The sequence below is a fragment of the Anolis sagrei genome, chromosome 2 (assembly GCF_037176765.1).
Source record: "Anolis sagrei isolate rAnoSag1 chromosome 2, rAnoSag1.mat, whole genome shotgun sequence".
Taxonomy (NCBI): domain Eukaryota; kingdom Metazoa; phylum Chordata; class Lepidosauria; order Squamata; family Dactyloidae; genus Anolis; species Anolis sagrei.
This window is the reverse complement of record NC_090022.1, coordinates 165,399,727-165,416,230: the sequence shown is the minus strand read 5'-3', so window position 1 is coordinate 165,416,230 and position 16,504 is coordinate 165,399,727. Positions and strand designations below refer to the sequence as shown.

At 41.9% G+C, this 16,504-nt stretch overlaps 1 protein-coding gene across 1 annotated transcript in view; it reads left to right on the top strand.

The window, feature by feature from the left end:
- Nucleotides 1–16,504, top strand: part of CTC1 (CST telomere replication complex component 1) — a 41,073-nt gene that overhangs the window by 11,806 nt on the left and 12,763 nt on the right. The window contains exons 8-15 of the mRNA XM_060763381.2: nt 1,796–1,946; nt 4,218–4,415; nt 5,423–5,546; nt 8,797–8,911; nt 10,118–10,577; nt 11,656–11,745; nt 12,128–12,256; nt 15,672–15,730. Coding sequence (XP_060619364.2) covers nt 1,796–1,946; nt 4,218–4,415; nt 5,423–5,546; nt 8,797–8,911; nt 10,118–10,577; nt 11,656–11,745; nt 12,128–12,256; nt 15,672–15,730 — 1,326 coding nt within the window. The remainder of the gene's footprint in view (nt 1–1,795; nt 1,947–4,217; nt 4,416–5,422; nt 5,547–8,796; nt 8,912–10,117; nt 10,578–11,655; nt 11,746–12,127; nt 12,257–15,671; nt 15,731–16,504) is intronic.

Below are 16,504 nucleotides of genomic sequence, written 5' to 3'. Positions count from 1 at the left end.
CTATATTCCTTATCATTAGACATCATGACTAGAGCTAATTGGAGTTGTAATACAGTAACATCTAGAAGGCTGCAATTTGTTCTGGATCATGAAATTTAAATTTAGATACAAGCATTGTGGATAGGCCTCTGTAGTGAAATTGCTACTCTATGTTAAAGTTTTGGTGTATAGCTCTATGTTTACGTATTGCCATATGTAAACATATGATAGGGAAGAATAGGTACAGACAGGGTAGCAACAGCAGAGATAGGATTCATTTGCATATGTGAAGCCGATTGGTCATATGCAGATTAGCGTAGGCCCAGGATTTGAAAAGGCTGCTAGGCCAAAATGACAGTTGGAAAGAGAGGGCTGAACATTCCAAAGGGGCGGAGCCAAGGTTCTGAAAGAGGCAGTTAGAGTTTGAAAATGACAGTTAGGAACCTGTGTGTGAAAAGGAGAGTTGGTTTTTGTGTACCTGTGAGAAATAAGCAGTTATGAAGATGTGTTAAAGACTTCTGATATAAACAGTTAGTTAAATAGAGCTAGAGTTTTAAGGAACATAGAGAAGGCTAGTGTTGCCTTAGTTCAGAATATAATTCAGCCAAGAGTGTGCAAAGCAAGTAACATGTTTGTGAATGTGAAACATTGAAAGTTTATTCAGAAAAGTTAACCAAGTAAATGATACTGACTGTAAGCCTCAAGAATGCAACAAAACACAAATGTAACCACAAGAAGTTATAAATAAACTGTGTTACTTGGTTATTTCATTGCCTGTGACATAAAGCACAAAGGTTTATCAGCACACAGAAAGTCCCAGCCAATATAAAAGAAGAAACTGAATCAGTATAAGGCAGCAAAGAAGTTTTTAATAAGGAAATAGTCTCCCTCCCTCGCCACAGCCTCCTATGAACCAGCTAGGATGTTAAGATCATCTGGGGAGGCCCTGCTCTTGATCCCGCCTGCATCACAAGTACGTTTAGCGGGGATGAGAGACAGGACCTTCTCAATGGTGGCCCCTCGGCTGTGGAATACCCTTCCTACAGAAATTAGATCGGCCCCCTCCCTGTTAACATTTCGGAGGAAAGTGAAGACCTGGTTGTTCGAGCAGGCATTTGAATAGGCAATGTAACAAATACTGGAATATGGAACAATTGGATGATGAGACTGGATCTTGATTTTAACTATGAGACAATATGAGATGTTATATGATGTTTAATTTATTGTTATAATGCTATTGTTTTAATTGTTTTTAACTTTTTTAGGATGTTTTAAGCATTTAATTTTGCTATTGTGAACCGCTCTGAGTCGCCCGAGGGCTGAGAAGAGCGGTATACAAATATAGTAAATAATAATAATAATAAATAGGATGTCTGACTTTATAAATGTCCTTTACCCATTTGCCAACCTCGGAGCATCAAGCGCTGCTGGATTGCAATTCCCATTATCCTCAGTCTACATGGCAGATAATCAAAAGTGGGAGGAGTTGACGTTCAATAACATCTAGAGACCCGAACTGGGTAAAAATTAAAGGGCACCGGCCACTATATAAAGCAATTATATTCATGGATTCCCCATACATGAATACAACCATAAGGCTGATGTGGCCCTTGATGAAAATGAGTTTGACACCTGACTAACACCCTAGGTTGTTTCAGATTGAGTTTTTTGTACTTGTCCATGGTTTTCTTATATTGTCTCAGTTTGCTTGGTTTTTTTTTTACACTTTCCCCTCCCCTCCAAAATTTTCTTCACCTTTTTCTTTAAATGGTTGCTTTAATACTGAAGTTACTGAGGCTTTCATAATTCTTTCCAGGTTCGGTTGTTTCATTCCTTTCCAGCAAGCTCAAAGTGCAGCAGAGAAGTTTATTGGTCCTGTTCTGGAGTGTTTGGTGCTATCCAGGAAGCAAGAACGAAATGTGCACCTGGAGATACTGGCAGAACCGCACCCCTGTCCCATAGAACAGGTATAGTGTTCTCTCACTTATCCCAGGGGTTATGTTCCAGGACCACCCGCAATAAGTGAAAAACCGCGAAGTAGGGAGGCCCCTTCCCCTTAATAATACGTGAGTAGATCAATAGGTACCGCTCTGGCGGGAAGGTAACAGCACTCCATGCAGTCATGCCTGCCACATGACCTTGGAGGTGTCTACGGACAACGCTGGCTCTTCGGCTTAGAAATGGAGATGAGCACCACACCCCAGAGTCAGACATGACTGGACTTAATGTCAGGGGACTACCTTTACCTTTTTTTTAATAATAATAATATAAAACTTGATTTATACCCCGCTCCATCTCCCTCAAGGTGCGGCTTACATGAGGCCATGGCCATCGATACAATACAAACAATATAACACAAAAACATAGTAGAACCAAACAAAATACATAAAATGCAAAAGCAATATAATATACGACACAACAATATAAAATCAAGCATTAAAAACACAGGAAATCTCACTAGGCAGGGTCAGATGCTAAATTAAAACTTTTAAAACACTGAGAGATAGGACAGTGTAAATTATAAGGAGGAGGATCCGGGAATGAGGGAGGATTTTATTGCACAAACCATAAAGGACATTTTGTGCAAAGTGTGGTCAGGGAGAATCTTACATTCAATCACTGAAGGCACATTCCCTCCTCGCCCTCTTTACTTTCCTCTTCCTTTTCCTCATCGCCGCCTGGGCCTCCTGCTTGGGCCCTGCGATAGAGGTGGCGGCAGAGGTGTCGTGGGGCCCAGGCGGCAGCGAGGAGGAGGAAAAGGAAGGTAAAGTGGGTGAGGAGGGAAGAAGAGCTTCCCCCTCACCCTCTTTACCTTCCTTTTCCTTGCTGCTTCCGGGGCCTCTTGCTGGCAAGCGGTAGCAAGAGGCCCTGGCGACAGCGAGGAGGAGGAAGAAGAAGGTAAAGAGGACGAGAAGAAGAGGTGCCCCCTCTCCCTCTTTACTTTCCTCTTCCTCATTGCCACTGGGCCTCTTGCAGAGGTGGCGCGCGGCCCAAGCAGTGTCAAGAGTTCCAGGCGGTGAGGAGGAGGAGGAGGAAGGTAAAGAGGCCAAGGGGGCGACTCTTCTTCCCTCCTTGCTACGTGTGTGTGCGTGTGTGTGTGTGTGTATGTGTATATATATATATATATATATATATATCAAGGAGAGAAGAAGAGTCGCCCCCTCACCCTTTATACCTTCCTCCTCCTCCTCCTCACATGGAGCCCCCGGTGGCGCAGTGGGTTAAAGCGCTGAGCTGCTGAGCTTGTTGACCGAAAGGTCGCAGGTTCGATTCCGGGGAGTGGCATGAGCTTCCGCTGTCAGCCCTAGCTTCTGCCAACCTAGCAGTTCGAAAACATGCAAATGTGAGTAGTTCAATAGGTACCGCTCAGATGGGAAGGTAACGACGCTCCATGCAGTCATGCCAGCCACATGACCTTGGAGGTGTCTATGGCTTAGAAATATGAGCACCACACCCCAGAGTCAGACATGACTGGACTTAATGTCAGGGGACAACCTTTACTTTTATATATATACTAGCCGCCCCCTGCCACATGTTGCTGTGGCCTACTCTGGTGGTCATGGGGGTTCTGTGTGGGAGGTTTGGCCCAATTCTAACGTTGGTGGGGTTCAGAATGCTCTGTGATTGTAGGTGAACTATAAATCCCAGCAACGACAACTCCCAAATGTCAAGATCTATTTTCCCCAAACTCCACCAGTGTTCACATTTGGGCATACTGGGTTTTCGTGTAGAGTTTGGCCAAGATCCATCATTGTTTGAGTCCATGCTGCTCTCTGGATGTAGGTGAACTACAACTCCAAAACCAAAGGACACAGCCCACCAAACCCTTCCAGTATTTTCTGTTTGTCATGAGAGTCCTGTATGCCATGTTTGGTTCAATTCCATTGTTGGTGGGGTTCAGAATGCTCTTTGATTGTAGGTGAACTATAAATCCCAGCAACTACACCTTCCAAATGACAAAATCTATTTTTTTTTTTTAGTGAAGGACATACATTGGGTTGTTAGATGTCTTGTGTCCAAATTTGGTGTCAATTTATCCAGCGGTTTTTGAGTTCTGTTAATCCCACAAACGAACATTACATTTTTATTTTTATATATATATATATATCCCACGAAACAGCGAGTCTGCCGTAAGTGAACTGTAAAGTAGTGAGGGAACACTGTAGTGCCCTTTCCCCTAACCCTGAGTTGACACATCCCCTAAGTTTCATGATTAAATGTTTTGCATTCTTTCCTAGAATCAGTCTCCGGAGCCACCATGCCAGATTCCACCTTTTTCCATGTTGTATCCTATGATTGAGAAGCATTATCAGGAGAGCTTGAGTCCCTTGCATCAACAAAGTTCAACCTCAGAGCACCACAACACCCAGGAACTGAATGATAGATTGGACTGGTCCTGTTGCAGTTTATCTGCTGAGAGCTTTCACCCTCGCATGGTAAGTGCTAAACTAATTCCAAAAGGCTACAAGGCAAAATGATCTTCCGTGTCTTTAGGATATGGAAGCCTGTACATTTGACTACATTTCTTTATAGAGCTGTCTCTGCAAAATATGTGGGAGTCTTTTCTTATAGTGGATAAAGTGCCATCTATTAATCATTGTGTATTTGTGTTGTTTCGTGCCAGTTTATTTCTTTTATTTATTGTGTCAGGAGTAACCAGACAGTTGTATTACATTTTTAACAAACAAACAAAACACAAATGTCCTTTGACCAGTAGCTGGCCACTTGGAGTGCCTCTGATGTTGCTGCAAGAAGGTCCTCCATTGTGCATGGAGATTGCATTGCATTGCAGCAGATGGTCTGTAGTTTGCTCTTCTCCGCACTCGCATGTCGTGGATTCCACTTTGTAGCCCCATTTCTTAAGGTTGGCTCTGCATCTCGTGGTGCCAGAGCGCAGTCTGTTCAGCGCCTTCCAAGTCGCCCAGTCCTCTGTGTGCCCAGGGGGGAGTCTCTCATTTGGTATCAGCCATTGGTTGAGGTTCTGGGTTTGAGCCTGCCATTTTTGAACTTGAGTGTCTCTGTAGATCTTAGAGAACTATTTCTTGATTTAAGTCGTTGACGTGCTGGCTGATACCCAAACAAGGGATTAGCTGGAGATGTCACTGCCTTGGTCCTTTCACTATTGGCTGCTACTTCTCAGTGGATGTCAGGTGGTGCAATACCGGCTAAGCAGTGTAATTTCTCCAGTGGTGTAGGGCGCAGACACCCCATGATAATGCGGCATGTCTCATTAAGAGCCACATCCACTGTTTTAGTGTGGTGAGATGTGTTCCACACTGGGCATGCATACTCAGCAGCAGAGTAGCATAGCACAAGGGCAGATGTCTTCACTGTGTCTGGTTGTAATCCCCAGGTTGTGCCAGTCAACTTTCGTACGATCAGATTTCATATGATTCATGCCAGTGTTCTTTACTTTCTCCTTCCACTCTTCTTTATTGAGTAGGTTTTGCTTGGCATGCTGGAGTGCTCGAGAAGAGGATTCCTCAAGTTACAAGACAAACGTAAAACACTTCCTTGTGTAATATTCCACAAAGATGGCCGACCATTTGCCGAAACATCTCTGATAGGTTTGTTTCATGAGATCTGATTCTGTAGTATAGGGGAAAGTAAGGCGAGGACTGTTATAACAGTAAATAACCAATGTATATTAGGAACTGTACATGATGGACAGAATACTGCTGATACCATGGGAAAGGCAGTGGCAAGCAGTGGTAACAGGAAAAGGCCACAGGTAAAGAAAATAAGAAAAATAAGCTGCTTGGAACCATTAACTTTTTCTGCTTTCTTTCTCTGACTACTTAATCCTAGAAAAAGTACAGTCACAAATGCAGAGCAACGACATGGTTCTATCCTGAAGTTACATTTTCTTCTTTGTGGTCTCTGTGACTCACACATAGGAGTCAATCTGCCCTTTTATATAAATCCTCAGAAGCTTTTAGAATTGTATTTTTATTGGAACAGCTCCCCCAGCCTGCATGCCTACAAGCCATGCATTCTACCAGAACCCATTTTCACCTTCTGTTGTGGTGGATTGTTAGAAAGTCCTAGCGGTCTTTTCACTCTCTGGGGATCTAAGACCCTGATGACTCTCTTCAAGAGGTGTCTAGGCTGTGTGAGGTACTTCTGTACTATATTACCCGAGACTATGATTTCACAAAAACTATCCAGACTCTCCTAGAAAACATAGCTTTCTATGTGGAGTTTCAGGGTAGGAAAAGTAGATGGAGGAGGCAAAAGAATGGTTTACCCCAAGGCAGCATTCATGCACCAAACTTGTTTAATATCTTTACAAACCATCAGCCACAACCACCACTCACGAAGAGCTTTATTTATTTATTTATTTGACTTGTATACCGCTACCCCCAATTTGGCTCCGAGCGGTTTACAGCAGTAGATTAAAACAATACAATTAACTTTAAAATACAATAAAACAAGAACAGACATAGTCCCGAGTTATTCACCCATCGAAAGCTTGTCGGAAGAGAAAGGTTTTACAGGCTTTCCGAAAAGCAAGTAGGTCTCGGATAGATCAGGTTTCAACTGGCAAGGCATTCCATAAATAAGGGGCTACAATCGAGAAGGCTCTCTGCCTAGTAGAGGACAGGTGATAAGTCTGGATGTTGGGGACTTCAAGCAAATTTTGGTCTTTGGACCGAAGTGATCTCTGGGGTTGGTAGGGGGATAAGCGGGCCCTCAGGTACGCCGGCCCCAGACCATATAAGGCCTTAAAGGTTAGTACCAGCAACTTGAAAGTAATCCGGTACTCAATCAGTAGCCAGTGCAGCTGTTGTAGAATTGGGGTGATACGACACCTTGCCGGCATCCCGGCGAGAAGACGAGCCGCCGCATTTTGCACCAGCTTCAGTTTCCGGATCACTGACAAAGGAAGTCCAATGTAGAGTGCGTTACAGTAGTCAAGCCTCGAGATGACCATCGCCTGGATCACCGTAGCCAGGTCGTTCCTAGATAGGTAGGGAGCTGGTCGCCTAGCCTGACATAGATGGAAAAATGCAGATCTGCTCACAGCAGAGACCTGGGCCTCCATTGTGAGCAGAGGGTCCAATAAGACACCAAGACTTTTTACAGAAGGTGACGGATGTAGTGTCTCGCCATCCAGGGTAGGCAGTTGGATCTCCCTCCCACCCGGACGGCCCAGCCAAAGGATCTCCGTCTTCGCTGGGTTCACCAGATGGCCAGATGACCTTGGCCTAACAACACAAGCAAAAGACTTTGAAATAGTTGAAATCCAACTTACTAATGCCTTGAAAGATCTCTCCAGCTACTACAAAGATAACCACCTGAAGCCTAACCCTGCCAAGACTCAAGTGTGTGCTTTCCACCTACCAATCGTGAAACCAACAGGAAATTGAAAGTCACCTGGGAAGGTCAAAAGCTTGAACATTGTTTCCATCCTGAATATCTTGGTGTCACCTTAGATTGAACACTAACATATAGGAAACACTGCTTGGTGTTCAAGCACAAAGTAGCTGCATGCAATAACATCCTGCAAAAACTTATTGGCAGCACATGGGGTGCAGACCCAAAATTATTAGGAACATCAGCCTTAGCCTTGTTTTACTCAACTGCCGAGTATGCCTGCCCTGTTTGGCATAGGTCTGCCCATGCAGAGCGGGTGAACATAGCATTGAATGAAACATGCAGAATAATCACAGGGTGTCTTAAAGCTACTCCTGTTGATAAACCCTACAAGCTAGCTGGCATTGACCCCCTGATGTGCTGCTAAATGTGAGAGAAATAAGGTTGAACACTGTGAAGGCCACCCACTACATGGCTACCAGCCTCCTCCCAGTAGACTCAAATCAAGGAAAAGCTTTATGAGAACTACCACTCCTCTTGGCGTCCCCCCAGCAACAGCAAGGGTATCCCTCTGGGCAGCTAAACCAGGAAATCCCAACTAGATGGCCCCCCACGAGGGTCTTCCTCCAGGGGAAAACCAAGAATTGGCAACCTGGAAGTCCCTGAACATACTCAAAAGTGGAGTGGGCAGATCAAAAGACAACCTGGCAAAATGGCACTACCTAAAAGAATCCCACACCTTGTGTGACTGTGGAGCAGTCTTGTCCATTGTGCCCTGCCTCATGTACAGAGGAAGAATTGTTGGAGGCTACAGACAATGTCGTTGGTGTTGCCCGTTTTTGGTCAAAAGATATTTATCCGCCTGCACACCTTCTATTTTATCAGTTTTATACGAATTTATGCAATGCTTTTGGTACGAAATAAATCCCATATGTGTGAGTTAGAGAGACTACAAAGAAGAAGAACAGGTTATCTACTTATATTGTGTTTCTTCAAGTGATCACTCACACAACCCAACCTTTCTTTGAGGTCTCCTGATGGCAAAGTCAGAACTGAGTTTTATGGGAACATGCTTTTTAGATGCATGAGGCTGAGGGGATGAGTTTACAGCCAAAACACAGCTCTAGAAGCTAATAGATCTCTGCACGTTCAAATGACCCATCTCTATGGGTTTACAAATGAGCATTTGAATAATCAGTTACAGGGAGACAAACATGTTCTCCCCCCCCCAAAGAATACCAGTTTCTGGTCTAAAATCCCTTCTCAGGAAAATTAATCAAAAAAAATAATTGAAGTGTTGGTGAGGGGGGCAGGGATAGAGCTAAATATGACAGAGTATAAATAGATTTACTACACAAATCAAGGGAAGATTGCTGAAAAGATCTTGGAGCATCCTCCTGTAGGATGAAGTCCTCTCACTTGCAGTTCATAGCTTTTCAGTCAGCTTTGTTTAATTCGTGGCATTGTCTTTCTCCCCTCTCCCTTTTCTTATTATTCTAGGGTGCCTGCTGCAGGTTGAAATATTTCAGCTTATAATAGAACAATTTTGTCAATGTAACGTTTCTTCGTGTCAGCAACTGGAGACACCCAAGCATGTAAAGAACAAGAAACCAAGGCAAGTTTCCTTTTTCTAATTTCCAGAAAAGTTGGGAACAATGGCAAAGCCTCAAAACATAATGAGTCAAAGCTTTTCCAGTGAAGAAAACTCAGAGCCTAATTTGGAATGCTTGCTGGAATTCTAAAGATACACATACACAGAAGAAGAAGAGGGAGAGGAAGAGGAAGAAGAGGAGGAGAAGGAGGAAGTAGTAGTAGTAGTAGTAGTAGTAGTAGTAGTAGTTTATATTTTTCTACCCCGCCTCCATCTCCCCAAAGGGACTCGGGGCGGCTTACATGGGGCCCAAGCCCAGGCAGAATACAATTAAAATAAAGCAATAACAATTGAAACAGCATAAAACAACATAACAAAAATAGCTAGCAACAACAATAACGGCAGACTAATTTTGGAGCGGGGAGGAAAACCACTAGTTAAAGCATAAAGTGGTTTAGTAAGGTAGATGACAATGTATTAAGGAAAAATAATGGAAACTGAGCAAATTTGCAGGATCAGTTAATATAATATAGGACATCAGATTGAATAGCAGTTCAAGTCATAATACAAGCCATTTGTCATAGGAGTCGTGGGTCGAAAGCACGACGAAACAATATTAATACACATAATAATGGAATGTATGGGGACATAACATATCTAATGAAAACCTATCATTTATACCTTTATTTTTTCTTTTTGCTTAATTTTCATGGACTCAGAGGTTTCTCTTTAATGTATTGTTGAAGGCTTTTATGGTCGGAATCACTGGGTTGTTGTAGGTTTTTTCGGGCTATATGGCCATGGTCTAGAGGCATTCTCTCCTGACGTTTCGCCTGCATCTATGGCAAGCATCCTCACTACCTCTGAGGATGCTTGCAATAGATGCAGGTGAAACGTCAGGAGAGAATGCCTCTAGAACACTGGTTCTCAACCTGTGGGTCCCCAGGTGTTTTGGCCTACAATTCCCAGAATTCCCAGCCAGTTTACCAGCTGTTAGGATTTCTGGGAGTTGAAGGCCAAAACATCTGGGGATCCACAGGATGAGAACCACTACTCTAGAACATGACCATATAGCCTGAAAAAAACCTACAACAACCCAGTTTCTCTTTAAATTCTTGCAGCACACCTACACACTGCAACTGACACACTAATGTGCCACAGCTCACAGTTTAGAAAGCTGTGGTCTAGAGCTTTGCTCATAATATTTTTCTGTCCTTTTTTTTCTTCTAGGATTTATGTTCAATTCTTTTTTGAAGATGCAAAAATCATTCATACTCCTGAAAAGGGAGTTCCAAGGGGCTCCACACTCCTTGAGAATAGAAATGCCGAGAGCCCCACCATCAAGGGAAACACCTTTTCTGGGGAGAAGGACAATGACACCTCAGCAGCTGAGCACAGATCCTCAGATGTATTAAATACAGAGAGGACAAAACCAGAAGCCAGTATGCCGGAACCGTCTGTGGATAGTAGCTATGTGTCTCGTCTATTTCTGGTGACTCAAAAAGAGGGGCTTTCACGGCGCAACTATCTGCCCAGGTCGGAAGGCAACAGAGAGGATGGTCAAGCAGCACCACTCTGCTTTCAGGTCATAGTGCAATGGATGAGCAAACCTGAGCTGTGCAAGAGTCTGGTAGAAAATGTGGGCCATACAATCTCTGCTGTTGAAAGGACCAATAAAGACCATACAAATGTAAGGCTGGGCACAGTAATAGAGGGGAAGTGGCAATTTCGGGGCAAAATCCAGTCCATTTGTTGGGTTATTGCCAGCACCCCAGAAGACGGGAAGGAGTTTGGAATGGCTCTCAAGACACCTGGCACCTTTTTGCATTGCTCCTCCTTTGTGTGCTTCTGTAGCCAGTTTCTGTGTATAAAAGGCTTTTTTTTCATGTCAGGAGCGACTTGAGAAACTGCAAGTTGCTTCTGGTGTAAGAGAATTGGCCGTCTGCAAGGACGTTGCCCAGGGGATGCCCGGATATGTTATCATCCTGTGGGAGGCTTCTCTCTTGTTCCTGCATGGGAAGCTGGAGCTGACATACGTGAGCTCACCCTGTCTCGCAGCTAATGTCATTGAACTGTTTTGATTTATGCTATTTATTTATCGTGTCATCCGCAACCAGAACATTGTATTACATTTCTAACAGAACAAAACAAACAAACAGATAAAAAAACCACAAATTTTGCAAACTTGGTAGCTGCTTAAATGTCCTTTGACCAGTATTTGGCCACTTGGAGTGCCTCTGGTGTTGCCGCAAGAAGGTCCTCCATCGTGCATGTGGCAGGGCTCAGGTTGCATTGCAGCAGGTGGTCAGTGGTTTGCTCTTCTCCACACTCGCATGTCGAGGATTCTACTTTGTAGCCCCATTTCTTAAGATTGGCTCTGCATCTTGTGGTGCCAGAGCGCAGTCTGTTCAGCGCCTTCCAAGTTGCCCAGTCTTCTGTGTGCCCAGGGGGGAGTCTCTCATCTGGTATCACCCACGGATTGAGGTGCTGGGTTTGAGCCTGCCACTTTTGAACTCTCGCTTGCTGAGGTGTTCCAGCGAGTGTCTCTGTAGATCTAAGAAAACTATGTCTAGATTTAAGTCATTGACGTGCTGGCTGATACCCAAACAAGGGGTGAGCTGGAGATGTCTCTGCCTTGGTCCTTTCACTATTGGCTGCAACTTCCCAGTGGATGTCAGGTGGTGATTTATGCTGAACATGCTTTGTCTTTAACACTTACTATAGAAATGGACATTCCTTTGTTATTACCCTCTCAATTCACTTTTTAGGTGTTGCTGTTGTTCCAGCGGAAATCACTCCGGTGGTTCACATTCCTTCACCCTGACCATATGTATCAGCTCATCATACCTGAGTGTTCGGTAAGAGTGCGGGTAACTGTTTTAGTTCACCTGTAATACTCCAGACCTTGCAACGTTTCTGATATCCATTGTTGAACTTTTTTGATACACACTCTGGTTTGTTAAAATCCACGATATTCAAAAACAACTCCCAAATGACAAAATCATTTTTTTGGAGTGAAGGACATACATTGGGTTGTTAGGTGTATGCTGTCCAAATTTGGTGTCAATTCGTCCAGTGGTTTTTGAGTTATGTTAATCCCACAAACGAACATTACATTTTTATTTATATAGATTATTGTATTTTCCAGCATGATTGTTATTTCTGTTGGCAGCTGGAGGGTGGGGAGCATTCGTCTTGCTTGATTATTCTACCATGTGTGAAGTACTGTTGTTTTCATAGGACTTGGCTGTGTTTGACAAACTGTGCTCCTCACCGACACCAGGCAGCCTCTTGAATTCATTGAACGGCTCCTTGTTTCTGCCTGTTCCAGATGCTGCTCTCCTGCACCACATGAGCCAGATTCCTCAGGTAATGTGAGCTTTTGCCAGCTTTGTCCAAAAAAGTACCTTTCCGCTGCAGTCCCTCTTGTGCCTGTTTAGTTAATAAAATGTTATTTAGAGCAGAAGTGGCAGGGCAGCAGGCTTGACTGTTTTGCTGGGAGTCTGGGAAACCAGTTTCAAATCCCTGCCCAGCCAGAGAAGCCTCCTGAGTGATATTTGATCACTTGTGCTTCTTCAGCCTCAAGGGGAGGCAATGCCAAACCCCAATTGAAATAAAACATGCTAAGAAAACCCTCTGGTGAGGTTGTTGTAAGTTGAAGTCAACTTTTAGGAACATAACAGCAGTAACAACAATAACAAATAACAGTACATTTTGTTATCTGTCACTCTTCATGGTTCAAGGTTGGGTAGAACACAGCCAAAACACATATACCAAATTACATAGCACAAAGATTAAAACATGATACCAATCAAATGCAAATTTAAAATTTACAGTTAAAAATTGACTGGGTAGACCTGCTGGAAAAGATAGTTTTTAAATTATGTATTACTGTATATACTCAAGTATAAGCCTAGTTTTTCAGCCAGTTTTTTAAAGCTGAAAAAGCTGTCCCCGGTTTATACTCGAGTCAAAGTTATTTATTATTTTACTCGGTTATTACTATTATTTTAATTACATTTGCATTATTTTACTCTATTATTATTTTATTACATTTATTTTACTCTGTTTATTATTATTATTACATTTATTATTTTACTTTATTGTTGTTATTACATTTATTATTTTACTCTATTTTTGGCATTATTACATTTGCATTATTTTACTCTATTATTATTTTATTACATTAATTTTCTTTGTTTATTATTATTATTATAATTATTATTTTACTTTATTATTGTTGTTACTACATCTATTATTTTACTCTATTATTATTTTATTTCATTTATTTTACTCATTTTTATTACTATTATTACATTTATCATTGTACTTCATTATTGTTGTTATTACATTTATTATTTTACTCTATTATTGGCATTATTACATTTGCATTATTTTACTTCATTATTGTTATTATATTTATTATTTTACTCTATTTTCAGCATTACTACATTTGCATTATTTTACTCTATTATTATTTTATTAGATTTATTTTACTCTATTTATTATTATTACTTTTATTATTTTCTTTATTTTTATTGTTATTACATTTGTTATTTTACTCTATTATTGGCATTATTACATTTGCATTATTTTACTCTATTATTATTTTATTTCATTTATTTTACTCTACTTATTTTTATTACTATTATTACATTTATCATTGTACTTTATTATTGTTGTTATTACATTTATTATTTTACTTTCTTTATTATTATTGGAAGGATACGTAAGCACATTGACACTGAAGAAGGTTAGAATAATGGTTTAATCAAAGTTGGTCAGTCTTATTTTAAATTACAGTTTTATGTAAACATTGAAAAACATTTAACCTACTGTTTCCTCAATTAATGTAATTTTATTGATATCTATATTTATTTTGTATTACCAGTAGCTGCTGCATTTCTCACCCTCGACTTATACTCGAGTGAATAAGTATTCCCATTTTTTGGTGGTAAAATTAGGTGCCTCGGTTTATATTCGGGTCGGCTTATACTTGAGTATATACGGTAAATTATGAAAGCTCATTTAGGTGTTTGATCTCTTCCAGCAGTTCATCCCAGAGTCATGGGGAGGTTGTTGAAAAGGTCCTCTGGGTGATGGTTGCCAGTTGGATTCTGACTAGCTGGAGCAGCCACCCTGTAGTGAATCTTACCTAGTAGGCTGGAAAGGAAGCCTGGATAACAGTAAGGCAGACCTCCATTTTGGGAGTGGATGCCAGGGAGGCAGCCATCTTGAGTGAGGATAGATAGACAAGGGGAGGAGTTTAGAGTTTCCTAGGATTGGCCAGAGCAGTTGGGAGGAGCCAAGTCTTAGAAGGGAGAAGATTTCAGCTTCAGTGAAAGTTGAGAACTGGGAGCTGGTGTGTGAATAAGGGTTTTGAAATTGGGTTTTCAGGGAGAGAGTGTCTGTGTTAGACAGTGCTGGGAGCTGACAGAAAAAAGGTCAGACAGCAATCTGATTTCTTGTGAGAGTTAGCACAAGAGATTGTCTCTCCAGGCTGGAAGAACTCTAGGGAAGAGTTAGTTAATAACCCACGGGACTACCTAGGATAGGTTAGTCAGAACTCATTACTATTTCTCTGAAGTAGAGTGAGGGTTTTGTTACCAGCAGTCAGATCTGTTTGGTTAGCTCTGCCTGTAACTAAGTGAAGAAACTTGTTTAAGCTACCATCAAGCTGAAGTACTTTTGTAACAAGTCACGCTTTTTGTACCTCTCAGGAGTAGTTAGTTGTCTGTTCTTATAAATAAATCTTGTTCTATTTAACTTTCAAAAGATCTCTACTGTGCATCATTCCATCATCAAGCCTTGGTGATAGTTCCAGCATTTTTTACATCCTGTTACTACAGAAAAGCCTCTTAACGAACAGTTATTTTGGGAGCCAGGGGGAAAAGCAGTGCTGGCAGGAGTGGGAAAAGTTTACCTGAAATACTCATTTTAGAACTTAGGCAATTTAGGTTGGTGGCAGCTTTAATTCAAAAAAAGAGATTAAAGACAAGCAGTGTTCACTCTACCATAACACACATACATCATCGTCCCACTACTAGATTGGAGGCACAGGAGTGGGATTTCTGAAGAAAAGAAGATCTTTGAGGAAGAGCCAACCTGCCCAGACATAATTTTAATAAGCCTCCAGCCTCACGTCATCGTTTGTGTCATATACATTATATTGGTGTTACCAGTGGCGTGGTATTATATATATTACTTGACAGTTCAGCTGTGGGATATTATATTATATATTACATACATACTTCATTACACACCCCTTTACAGCAGTGGTTCTCAAAGTGTGGGTCCCCAGATGGTTTGGCCTCCAATTCCCAGAAATCATAACAGCTGGAAAACTGGCTGGGATTTCTGGGAGTTGTAGGCCAAAACACTTGGGGACCCACAGGTTGAGAACCACTGCTGTAGAGGATCTATATATGGGGCATTTACTCCAACAGCAACAAAACACGTGTTTTGATGTTTCAGCAAGATCAGTATTTTCCTAATGACAAAATCATTTTCTATTCTTGGATGCTATTGCATGGTAGGGACAGGTGACTAGAGGTGTGTGAGTCCCAGGGAGAGCAATCAAGAGGCACCAGAAAGCCATAGTTACCTTTTCCTTAATTAGAGCAGGCTGATAATGCTGAGTATTAGTCATGGGAGCCGGGGACAATAAGCCCCTTTGCTGTTACCACAGTTAAGTCAAGCCACTTGGTTATTATAATGTGCACTTTAAGTTTACAGTTGTTTGATGAGAGGTCAGGGAGTAACTTTTTTTAAAATGTGTTTTCAGACAGTTTCACCTATGATGGAACAAAAGTTCTTCTCCATTGAAGAGATACTCAGTGATAGGTATGTTGAGCTGTCTTCTGTTCTGGTTTATTGAGAGAGTACTTCTGAAAAGCCATCCTGGAGTTATGCCTAAGGAGGAATGATGGCCAGTAAACCACCACCTACAAGAGGGAATGTTCTATCAGCAATTTAAGTTTCCACTGCATGGAAGTGCACGTGATGTATCATTTCAACAGATATATCAAATCCTCCAGAAGAAGTAATGCTACCCCTCTATTCTGCCTTGGTTAGATCACACCTGGAATATTGTGTTCAATTCTGGGCACCACAATTGAAGAGAGATATTGACAAGCTGGAATGTGTCCAGAGAAGGGTGACTAAAATTATCAAGGGTCTGGAAAACAAGCCCTTTGAGGAGTGGCTTAAAGAGCTGGGCATGTTTAGAGAAGGCTGAGAAGAAGAGAAGGCTGAGAAGAGATATGATAGACTTGTATAAATATGTGAGAGGAAGGCATAAGGAGGAGGGAGCGAACTTGTTTTCTGCTTCCCTGGAGACTAGGACACAGAACAATGGCTTCAAACTACAAGAAAGGAGATTCCATCTGAACATGAGGAAGAACTTCCTGACTGTTCAGCAGTGGAACTCTCTGCTCTGGAGTGTGGTAGAGGATCCTTCTTTAGAATCTTTTAAACAGAGGCTGGATGGCCATCTGTCGGGAATGCTTTGAATGCAATATTCCTGCTTCTTGGCAGGGGGTTGGACTGGATGGCCCATGAGGTCTCTTCCAGCTCTATGTTTCTATGAAAACATTTAAGTAACAAGAGCCAAGCTTT